The sequence below is a fragment of the Mustelus asterias genome, chromosome 4 (genome assembly GCF_964213995.1).
Source record: "Mustelus asterias chromosome 4, sMusAst1.hap1.1, whole genome shotgun sequence".
NCBI classification, from domain to species: domain Eukaryota; kingdom Metazoa; phylum Chordata; class Chondrichthyes; order Carcharhiniformes; family Triakidae; genus Mustelus; species Mustelus asterias.
The window spans coordinates 144,586,965-144,599,095 of NC_135804.1; the positions used below are offsets into that span (position 1 = coordinate 144,586,965).

The 12,131-nt window shown below is 48.4% G+C and overlaps 1 protein-coding gene across 2 annotated transcripts in view; it reads left to right on the top strand.

The window, feature by feature from the left end:
* col4a5 (collagen, type IV, alpha 5 (Alport syndrome)) overlaps positions 1–12,131 on the top strand; it is a 267,143-nt gene that overhangs the window by 128,191 nt on the left and 126,821 nt on the right. For both annotated transcript variants that reach the window (XM_078211888.1, XM_078211889.1), the window contains 6 exons: positions 24–83; positions 6,292–6,381; positions 7,587–7,631; positions 9,138–9,182; positions 11,386–11,448; positions 11,540–11,593. In XM_078211888.1, the coding sequence (XP_078068014.1) occupies positions 24–83; positions 6,292–6,381; positions 7,587–7,631; positions 9,138–9,182; positions 11,386–11,448; positions 11,540–11,593 (357 nt within the window). The remainder of the gene's footprint in view (positions 1–23; positions 84–6,291; positions 6,382–7,586; positions 7,632–9,137; positions 9,183–11,385; positions 11,449–11,539; positions 11,594–12,131) is intronic.

Here is a 12,131-nt window from a genome sequence, read left to right on the forward strand (position 1 = left end):
CTCTGTTATTTTTTGTTTTGCAGGCTTGCCATGGGTGTTCGACGGGATCGAGTTGCGACTGTAGTGGAGTGAAAGGTGAAAAGGTAAGTTTCCGAACTCGCCCCTCACCATTTCTCCCCAGCAGAGATGAAGAAAGCGGGATTGGAGGCGATTCCACGTGGGAAAACCCAGCAGCACTTTCCACAATCTGACCTTGAAATGAACAGAAATTCTCCTCTCCCTGCCGCCTGCCCCTCCCAGGATTAAGAGCGTCAGAAAAGTAGCAGTCCGAGAAATTCCAAGTGAACACATGGTGTGGTTCTTCCAGACAAACCGTTACGTTGCTGTGAAAGCCACAGAAGCTTTGAGTCTCACTATCTCAGGGTCAGCTTGTTCAGGGTCTGCGTGGCCTCCTTCCTGTTCCTGCTGTCTGAGGTTTTTACGTTATCCAGATGTCTTTCTCTTGCGTCCCTACATGTTATTTATAGTTATTTGGAGAGTAATGAATTGATAGGTGATAGTCAGCATGGTTTTGTGGCAGGTAGGTCGTGCCTTACTAACCTTATTGAGTTTTTTGAGAAAGTGACCAAGGAGGTGGATGGGGGCAAGGCAGTGGACGTGGTATATATGGATTTTAGTAAGGCGTTTGATAAGGTTCACCATGGTAGGCTTCTGCAGAAAATGCAGATGTATGGGATTGGGGGTGATCTAGGAAATTGGATCAGGAATTGGCTAGCGGATAGGAAACAGAGGGTGGTGGTTGATAGTAAATATTCATCATGGAGTGCGGTTACAAGTGGTGTACCTCAGGGATCTGTTTTGGGGCCACTGCTGTTTGTAATATTTATTAATGATCTGGATGAGGGTATAGTTGGGTGGATTAGCAAATTTGCTGATGACACCAAAGTCGGTGGTGTGGTAGACAGTGAGGAAGGGTGTCGTAGTCTGCAGGAAGACTTAGACAGGTTGCAAAGTTGGGCCGAGAGGTGGCGGATGGAGTTTAATGCGGAGAAGTGTGAGGTAATTCACTTTGGTAGGAATAACAGTTGTGTTGAGTATGGGGCTAACGGGAGGACTTTGAATAGTGTGGAGGAGCAGAGGGATCTAGGTGTATGTGTGCATAGATCCCTGAAAGTTGGGAATCAAGTAGATAAGGTTGTTAAGAAGGCATATGGTGTCTTGGCGTTTATTGGTAGGGGGATTGAATTTAGGAGTCGTAGCGTTATGTTGCAACTGTACACAACTCTGGTGCGGCCGCACTTGGAGTACTGTGTGCAGTTCTGGTCCCCACATTACAGGAAGGATGTGGAGGCTTTGGAGAGGGTGCAGAGGAGGTTTACCAGGATGTTGCCTGGTATGGAGGGGAGATCCTATGAGGAGAGGCTGAGGGATTTGGGATTGTTTTCGCTGGAAAGGCGGCGGCTAAGAGGGGATCTTATTGAAACATATAAGATGATTAGAGGTTTAGATAGGGTGGATAGTGATAGCCTTTTTCCTCTGATGGAGAAATCCAGCACGAGGGGGCATGGCTTTAAATTGAGGGGGGGTAGTTATAGAACCGATGTCAGGGGTAGGTTCTTTACCCAGAGGGTGGTGAGGGATTGGAATGCCCTGCCAGCATCAGTAGTAAATGCGCCTAGTTTGGGGGCGTTTAAGAGATCCGTAGATAGGTTCATGGACGAAAAGAAATTGGTTTAGGTTGGAGGGTCACAGTTTTTTTTTTAACTGGTCGGTGCAACATCGTGGGCCGAAGGGCCTGTTCTGCGCTGTAATGTTCTATGTTCTATGTTCTATGTTTCCGTCCAATTAATTCCAAAGTCAGTTTTGTCCCGTACTTGTAAATACTGGTTTCTCCCACTAGGTGGGGCATCTTGCTTAGGCAGTGCTTCCAGAGTTGGTACAGTTACCCTGAGTGTGAATCAGTACGACACTGGAGAATTCAGATCCTTTATTGTTTTCTGCTGCAGACCGCAAGATGGTTCATTTCTGTTTTCATACTATTACACAGTAAAGTGCCTGTCAAATCATGTGGACTGCAGCGGTTCAGGAAGGCAGCTCACCACCACCTTTTCAAGGGCAAATAGGAATGGACAATAAATGCTGGCCTAGCCAGCGATGCCCACAGAGAATCAGAGAATCCCACAGTGCAGAAGGAGGCCATTAGACCCACTGAGTCTGCACCGACCACAATCCCACCCAGGGCCCAGCCCCACAACCCCATGCATTTACCCTAGCTAGTGCCCCCTGACACTAAGGGGCAATTTAAAATGGCCAATCCATCTAACCCGCACACCTTTGAACTGTGGGAAGGAACTGGAGCGCCCGGAGGAAACTCACGGGGGAGAATGTGCGAACTCCACACAGACAGTGACCCAAGCCGGGAATTGAACTTGGGTTCCTGGTGCTGTGAGGTAGCAGTGCTGACCACTGTGCCAGCATGCCGCCCATGAATGATTATTAAAATAATCCTTGAGATTCACTCCTTCTCTAAATAGTCCTTATTTAGATTGTGACACGCTGCCCCTCACAGTCAGCGCTGACATCTCTTAGCAGTCCTTTCGTAACGACCATTTCTTCATGTGTGAGTTGAGACAAGACAGGTTATCAGGCTGTTCGAGCTGAGGTCCAGCGTGGATAGCCAATCAGGAGCAGAAATCTGAGGACTTTGCTACAAGGACATTAGACTAAGTTGGTCCGTGCACTAAGATCCAAGATAGATACTGTAGCAAAGATCAGGTGTCAACTGGTTATTTGATACTAGATAGAGTTTCCTCTTCTATATATTTGTGAAGGTACCCAGCTATGTGGAGGTATCTAGTATTGTCATGTATTGTCGGGGCTGGCACGGTGGCACAGTGATTAGCACTGCTGCCTCACAGCTCCAGGGACCTTGGTTCAATTCCAACTTGTCTGTGTGGAGTTTGCATGTTCTCCCTGTGCCTGTGTATGGGTTTCCTCCCACACTCCCAAGATGTGCCGGTTAAGTGGATTGGCCATGCTAAATTGCTGCTTAGTGTCCCAGGTGACGGTATTAGTGGGATAAGTTGAGCAGCACGGAGGCACAATGGTTAGCACTGCTGCCTCACAGCGCCAGGGACCCGGGTTCGATTTCGGCCTTGGTCATTGTCTGTGTGGAGTTTGCACGTTCTCGCCGTGTCTGCGTGAGTTTCCTCCGGGTGCTCCGGTTTCCTCCCACAGCCCAAAGAGGTGTGGGTTAGGTGGATTAGCCATGCTAAATTGCCCCTTAGTGTCCGGGGATTAGCAGGGTAAATGTGTGGGGTTCCGGGAATGGGGCCTGGGTGGGATTGTGGTCGGTGCAGACTCGATGGGCTGAATGGCCGCCTTCTGCACTGTAGGGATTCTATTCTATTCTATGAAGTACATAGAGTTATGGGGATAGGGCAGGGGAGAGGGCCTGGATGCTTTGTTGGAGAGTTGGTGCAGATTCAATGGGCTGAATGGCCTCCCTCTGCACTGTGGGGATTCTATACCTGTGTCCATCACTTTTAAGTCCTTAAACCCCAAATTATTTTTAAATTTGCTGTCAAACTGCATCTGCAGCAGAAGGTGCCTCACGGGCAGAAACACAACAGACTGCTCAGCCTTCAGACACACTAGCCTGAGCTTTCTGTTTTTGTTGTCATTGGCCGGAATTCTCCCACCTTGCCCACAGCTGGGATTCTCCAGTCCCGCTGCAGTGAACGGGGATTTGGCTGAGCGCCAAATTCTCCATTCACACTGGCAGCGGCGGCGTGTGAGACCGGGTAATTCTTATCGCTATTCTATCCCTCAGCCACCGAGTTAGTGCAGTGACTAAACATTCCACTAGATGGCACTCCTACAGCATCAAATGACCAAGTGAAACCGCTTTGTGTTGCTGTTTGTTTCCTGTTCACCTGGCTAATCCTCCCTCAACCTGTCCCCCTCAAATCAGCCCTGATTGTCAAGCTGACATCTTGATCTCACCCTGTAGCCCTTCTCCCCCCTTCAAGACTTCTCCACCGCCTTCTACCCCATGTCTCACCTCTATACTCCTCTGAACGCCCAGTTTGAGTTTCTCTCTTTCACCCTTGCTGATTTTGGTCACTGGCTCAGCTCCCCGAATGCTCTATCATCTGATCGCCCTGCCCTCTCTAAATCTCTCCCTCCATATCGACCCTCCCACCCACCCTCTCCACCGCACCAGCTAACCTGGGGCCTGTCTGTATCCTGCTTTCTCACCACAGAAATCACAGCCACTCTGTTGTATTGTTCACTCCCTGAACCTGGCTGCACCACCCCCCGCCCCCACTTCCCCCCCCCCCCCCGCCACCCCCCCCCCCCGCCCCCCCAGCACACACACACACACACACACACACACACACAGACCCTCTGTGTTCTCTCCAGGTGAAGGAAAGCAAACTCTTGCCCCAACTCCCAGACACACCGCCTGACACGAACCTCCCCATTCAGCGTGACATTTCTCCAGGTATCGATCAAGCCCTCACCACCCTTGTAAAACCTTTACTGTTTCCCGCCGTGGCTTTGCCTCCTGGCATCGCTCTCTTCTTACAAAAGAACATAAGAACTAGGAGCAGGAGTAGGCCGTCTGGCCCCTCGAGCCTGCTCCGCCATTCAATAAGATCATGGCTGATCTTTTTGTGGACTCAGCTCCACTTACCCGCCCGCTCACCATAATCCTTAATTCCTTTACTGTTCAAAAATTTATCTATCCTTGCCTTAAAAACATTCAGTGATGTAGCCTCAACTGCTTCACTGGGCAGGGAATTCCACAGATTCACAACCCTTTGGATGAAGAAGTTCCTCCACAACTCAGTCCTAAATCTGCTCCCCCTTATTTTGAGGCAATGCCCCCAAGTTCTAGTTTCACCCACTAATGGAAACAACTCCCCTGCTTCTATCTTATCTATCCCCTTCATAATCTTATATATTTCTATAAGATCTCCCCTCATTCTTCTGAATTCCAATTAGTATAGCCCCAGTCTACACAGTCTCTCCTCATAAGCCAACCCTTTCAACTTCTTCACTCCCTTGACTGCAGTGACCACAGACTTGGGGCCGAGCTTTACGGCACCTCAGCAGTATATGTGAAAACGAGGGGAGAGATGGTGGTGGTGTCATCTAAAGATTGCGCTTTCCCATCATCTTCCCATTCATCCCCCAAACCATTTCCCCTATTATGACTCCCTCACCACCTCGGGCCTATTGAAGCCCTTTAGGGGCCAATTACTGGCTGCTTAGAAGCCGTATTCTGCCTCTGCCACGATTCTACACTTGCAGGTAAAGTTGGAGGCAGCTTTGACTCAGCTGGCTGCTGCCGGACAGGATGGAGGGAGCCTCCTTTTGGAATTGTTCCCTGCGCCCATTGCAGACAAACTCCAATCCAAAGATCATAACCCGCTCCACTCCCCTCGCCACCCATCATCCTCCCTACAGCCTCTCAAACTTGCATACTCTCCCCACCCTCACTGGGGTCTGCCAGTTACGCCCTATCCAAAACCCTGGGTTTACCTGGAGGTGGTGGTGTAGTGCTACTGTCGCTGGACTAGTAATCCAGAGACCCGGGGTAATGTTCTGGGGACCTGGGTTCAAATCCCGCCACGGCAGATGGTGAAATTTGAATTCAATAAAAATCTGGAATTAAAAGTCTAATGGTGACCACAAAACCATTGTCAATTGTCACAATAACCCATCGGGGTTCATTAATGAGCTTTCGGGAAGGAAATCTGCCATCCTTACCTGGTCTGGCCTACATGTGACTCCAGAGCCACAGCAATGTGGTTGTCTGTCAACTGCCCGAGGGCAACTAGGGATGGGCAATAAATGTTGGCCAACCAGCGACGCCCATGTATCACAAATGAATTTAAAATTTAAATGAAAGCGGTTTAACGAAGACCTCCAGCAGGCTATCTACCCATTGGACTACAGGCCAACACTGGGTAGAGTCTAAAAGGAGGGGGAGTTCCATATCCTGAGGGTAAGGTTACGTGCTCAGTGAGAATTCCTTGATGCCCCCTCGGCAGCCCAACTCCCTCCCCACATAGAGGAAGGCGCACGGACTTAGAATCAGGCCGCAGCATTGCTCGACCTCACAGCCGCTCCTCCAAATATGTTGCCATGGTAACAGCCACTAAGAACAAGGCTCAAGTGAATTACCTCAATTGTGCTGCCACAGCTGGAAGGTTCCGGGTACTTTGTAGGAATTTTGAAGTTGTGCGATTGGCTGTTCCTATTTCATATTCCATTGTAAAGCCGGCGATAACGTCTGTGTTTTGTGTCAACCGTGAGTTTTATATTTGCTGCCTTTTACAGGGTGCGAGAGGCCTACCGGGATTGGAAGGTCACATGGGAATGCCTGGTTTCCCAGGACCGGAGGGGCCACCGGGACCGAGGGGTATAAAGGTAGGAAGAAGAAAGATACCATTGCATTCTCATCGCACTGTCGCCAGTCCTGGGGTAACTGGCGGGGACAGATTTGTGTCACAATCTTAAATTCCCAACTGGGGCCTGTTTTACAAACTCACAGCTTCGTGCACCCTAACTGTTGTGTGTTTTGCGGAGAGAGTTGTTGCAAACATGGTGGAAGCAGATTCAGTGGTAACTTTCCAAAGAACAAGAACTTGAAGGAGGAGGGAGCTTACGACAGGATTGTGGGGAAAGAACAGGAGAGCGGAATTGATTGGATATTTCTACTGAAGGGTATCACAGTCACAATGGGCTGAATGGCCTCCTCCTGTACTGTATGATTTTATGTAGGAAGCAATAAAAGATTTTCTTTTTGATTTTGGACATTACTGTAGATTTGACTTTGGCACCTACTTCAGATCTTTCGACAAATGATTAAACTCCCTGCACTCTTCCTCAGCATTGTGTCTGCTATTGTCAGATGCTTACTGTTTTCAAACAAGACTTAACATAGAAAGTAGGAGAAGGAGGAGGCCATTCAGCCCTTCGAGCCTGCTCCACCATTCATTATGATCATGACCGAACATCCGATTCAATAGCCTGATCTCGCTCTCCCCCGTATCCTTTGATACCTTTCAGCCCAAGAGCTATATCTAACCCCTTCTTGAAAAGGTGTCCTCTATCCACTGAATTTGTTGCTTATTCACCTGGTGGTGTCAGAAGGCTCCAGCCCCTGGTGGTGTCAGAAGACTCTAGCCCCTGGTGGTGTCAGAACGCTCTAGCCCCTGGTGGTGTCAGAATGCTCTAGCCCCTGGTGGTGTCAAGAGGCTCCAGCCCCTGGTGGTGTCAGAAGGCTCCAGCCCCTGGTGGTGTCAGAAGGCTCCAGCCCCTGGTGGTGTCAGAACGCTCTAGCCCCTGGTGGTGTCAGAACGCTCTAGCCCCTGGTGGTGTCAGAAGATTCAGGCTCAGTTGGTGTCAGCAGACAGCTAGGCCCTAGTGAGGATTGTCAGCATGCTCTTTTATGCTCAGATGACAAGTGTCAACAGCGTGCTAGACCTGGGTGGTGATTGTCAGCAGGTTGCTGGCCTTCACAGCTGAGCTTGTTCCCTGCCCTTCATAAGCTTGGATCAGCGAAGGACACGTCGTAGCTTCCAGCTGTGGTGCAAGAAGTGTTGTAAATTTCTCTGTTTGTTTTTTCTCAGGGTGACACTGGACCACCTGGGTTTTCAGGACCTAAAGGAATAAGGGTAAGTGATTGAAGCCCAGAAGAGGGCCAGACCTCCAACTGGTGCCAAAACTAAAGTTCAAATTCATCCCACTAACCCAAAGTGGGCAGCATCTCATTGGTTGGCGGTTAAACATCTCAGTCAACACACAGCTGTGTGTGTCGGCTGGGACATACTGCAAACATATCGCCCATTGTGCATTTCCATCCAATTCGATTTGCTGCTTAAGTTGGAGGTGGATTGTCTTCCTGGATATAGCGGCCGCCTCTGCTGTGTTAGAATGAGCCAGGGTAAAGCTTTCGAGTCAGAATGTTTTACAGATCTGTGTGATACGAAGCTCTGTTTGCAGTAATCATGCAAAACTTTCATTTAGGCTGTGTGTACGTTCACTGTTGCAGTTGTTGCACTTTCTGTCAGTCAGTGTGACAATGATTTTGAAATGGGCTGTTGGACTTGCCAATCGCCTGTTGGCTGTTGTGCTACTCCACACCGGCCGTGATTAATGCCAGCTTAATACCCAGAGTGTTCCATTGAGATGAGTAACCCTGTCCTGCTTAACACAGAGTTCGTAACAGGCGCAGAAAATGTTGATTGATCTCAGGGAAAACAGAAGATGGGAAATGGCTGTATCTTCATGAAGAATTTTCTAGTGAGATAGCACTAGAGCTGTCTTAAGTGTCTGTTACTTGTGGGTACGTGAAACATTTGCGTGTAGTCTCCCAGATTGAATTCCTCACTTCAGCTGACGTGTTGGGCAGAGGTCAAGAGTTGATGATGCCTCTCTGACCTCCAGAGGGGAGTTGCAACAGTGCAGTTCAGTTACACTATATTGGGTGGTTGTCCTTGCTCCACTTTATCTAATGGGTGGGGAATGGAAGGTCAGTGCGATGCTACAGGGGTCAGCATTCTGAAGGGAAAACATTGACTTTGATATTTACAAAGCTGATAAAGTTCTGGTATGTTCTGAACCGTCTGGGTGAGTACTCCGCTTTCTCACATGTGGATGGTATGTACACTGGGCCAGCCCTGTTGTAAGTGGGTTGCTGTTTTCTCTGACATGCCCCTTTGTGAATGTGCTGTTCTATCCTTCTGAGTTTTCTGTTCTTCTGTCATCATTGGTACCACCTTGTGATCTCTCCCCTTGTGAAAATTAGTTGTGAGGTGAGAGTGCCCCCAACAGTTGGCAGTGCCGCCTCTGTGAGTGGCTGACCTGAGCTGGGCACAGTGTCCCCTGTGTGAGTTCAGTTTACCATGGAGGGGATTTGTCAACATTGGGAGAACTGGGTTCATTTTTCAACAGGAATGTCTCAGAATTTGCGGCTATTCCACACTGGCAGTGATGGTCTCCCTCCCCGCCCAGAAAATGTAGGTAGGACACGTCCTTATCTAACCAAGAGATGCTGCGCTTTGTAACCAAGTGACCAGGTTGGAATTTGCTGCCTCTTCACTGGCCAATGCCGTTACAGAACAGGTTATCAAAGTGACACCAGTATATTTTAACTTCATCTTTATTTCATGGTTTGACAGGGACCCCCAGGTCTCCCAGGTTTTCCCGGGACCCCCGGTGTTCCGGTAAGTATTAACTATTTCAGCATCATACTTCAGCTGCCCTTTATTGCAAATTTCTGCTACGTGTGCTTTTCATTAAAAAAAAATTAAGATTTATTATTTTTCATAAAATTATACTTGAAGTTACGAGATTCAGAAAAATGGACAGGGCAGCACCTTGTTTGCCAACAGACACCCCCAAAGCCTCTGACTTTTCATTTTATTTGTCTCCTGATCTCCTGATTTTTTAAATTTACTTCCTGTCCTGTTGAGTTCCTCCTTTGCTGAATTCAAGACCAACCCTAACCCTAACCCTAAACCTAACTCTAACCCTAAACCTAACTCTAACCCTAACCCTAACCCTAACCATAACCCTAACCCTAACCATAACCCTAACCATAACCCTAACCCTAACCCTAACCCTAAACATAACCCTAAACATAACCCTAACCCTAACCCGAACCCTCATACCTTGTGCTTCTTGGGCTATTCACCCTGCTCGCTGCAGACATGGATCTGGGACCTTCATCATCAGTTTCTCATGAGGATTAAGGGACTAACAGCAACAGGAAACAAGAGCTTGGGCTACTTATATCCTGCCACTGCTTTGTAGTCCAAAGGACTGGAATCTGTAAATTTGTTCCCACTGTTTACAATGGCAAGTTATCCCCTTTATCCCTATAGCAAGATTGTATAGACCATAGATTAGATTCATAGATTCCGAACAGTGCCATTCAGCTCATCGAACCTGCACCGACTCTCTGACAGAATATTCCACCTAGGCCCTCACCCCCACCCTATCCCTGTAATCCCACACATTTATCATGGCAATTCCACCTAACCTACATCTTTAGACTGTGGGAGGAAACCGGAGCACCCGGAGGAAACCCATGCAGACACGGGGAGAGCATGCAGACTCCGCTCGGACAGTGACCCAAGCCGGGAATCGATCCCGGGTCCTTGGTGCTGTGAGATAGCGGTGCTAAACACTGTGCCACCGTGTCCTTTTCCCTGTTGTGTTCCCTGTCTTTTTTGCGCTTTGTTGTGAACAGAGTCACTCAATATCGGAAGCATGCTCTAACAAAAGGTAACTCAATCTCCTCCCTACCTAACAGTCAGATACAGACACACACACACACACACACACAGACACATACACAGACACAGACACACACACACACACACACACAGACACACAGACACACAGACACACACACACTCACAGGCACACACACACACACAGACACTCACAGACGCACACACACACACTCACACACACAGACACTCGGACACACACACACATAGACACAAACACACAGACACACACAGACGCATACACACTCACACATTCACGCACACACACTCACAGACACTCAGACAGAAAGACACAAATGTGCACACACAGACACACACACTCACACATTCACAGACACACACACACACACACAGACACTCACACGCACAGACTCACAAACAGAAAGACACAAATGTACACACACAGACACACAGACACATACACACTCACACATTCACACACACATACGCACAGAAACACACAGATACACGCACATCTGACAATATTCTGGCAATAGTTCTCCAGAACTTGCCATTTCCCTAGCCAGACTGTTCCAGTCCAGTTTAACACTGGCATCTACCCAGAAATGTGGAAAATTGCCCAGGTACGTCCTGTACACAAAAAGCAGGACAAATCCAACCCAACCAATTACCGCCCCATCAGTCTGCTCTTGATCATCAGTAAAGGGGCGGTAGGGGCCATCGACAGTGGCACTTACTCAGCAATAACCTGCTCATTAATGCTCAGTTTGGCTTCTGCCAGGGCCACTCAGCTCCAGATCACCTTACAGCCTTGATCCAAACATGGACAAAGGAGCTGAACTCTAGAGGTGAGGTGAGAGTGGCTAGCCTTGACATCAAGGCAGCATTTCACTGAGTGTGGCATCCATACTAACCCTAACCCCTCCACTCCAACCAACTCAACCTGGATGTCCTCGCGCCCCCACATGTGTGTCTATGTCCCTTGACTTGTGTGACCCAGTTAACAATTTCAGTTTCTTGCCATGTCTCCCCCTAGTGCAGGACAATCATATACAAAACATCAAGTAAAACATTGTATGAAAATGTACTTGTTCCCTCTTTTATATTCCCTTCCTCTTATTTTTTTATACTGAAGTTGTATCATTTATTTACCTTGCATTTTAATTTACAGGGGTTACCAGGTCACGATGGACCTCCAGGTCCTCCAGGCATCCCAGGCTGCAATGGAACGAAGGTATGTTCCTCTCAAGCAATTTTACTCCTTGTCAAAGATTTTACCCTTAAACATCTTCAAATGTCGATGAGTCTTTGTTTTTGTCACACAGGGAGAACGAGGATTTTCAGGTGCTTCCGGCTTTCCTGGAGCACAGGGCCATCCGGTGAGTGAACCCAAATATAATCGACACTCTTACAGTCAGATAACTGCATGTGGACCCTGACCTGTTTGTTTGTCTTTTTATGTCAATCTGATGGCTGTTGGTCACCGTGGCTCCAATCCTTCTTATCCCAGACTGCGGGGGAATATTTATCTGACAGGGCGAGTTGATCAAAGCCTTCAAAGTGTTGAGAGGCAGACATTGAAAACCTCTACACCAGTGATGGCGAGTGTGTGGGCCACATGCGTGACCCTCCTTCATCTCAGTGGGCCACAAGATTGCGATTGAGCTTGTTTACCAACCATGACCCCATGAATAAGATTAAATACATTTAATACACGCTGACTATTTCATAACGAGCTGTCCAGTGGTGGGCAACCTTGTGCCCAGCGACTACCCTGTGGCCCATCAGGGTTCTGAGTGGAGCCCACTGGACATTTTGTTGACCGTTGCCCACCTGCAATGTTTACATTTTGGACACATTGCACGACTCTCACCGTCAATGTAGTCTGCAATCAGCATTCCCCTCACTTCACTTGTC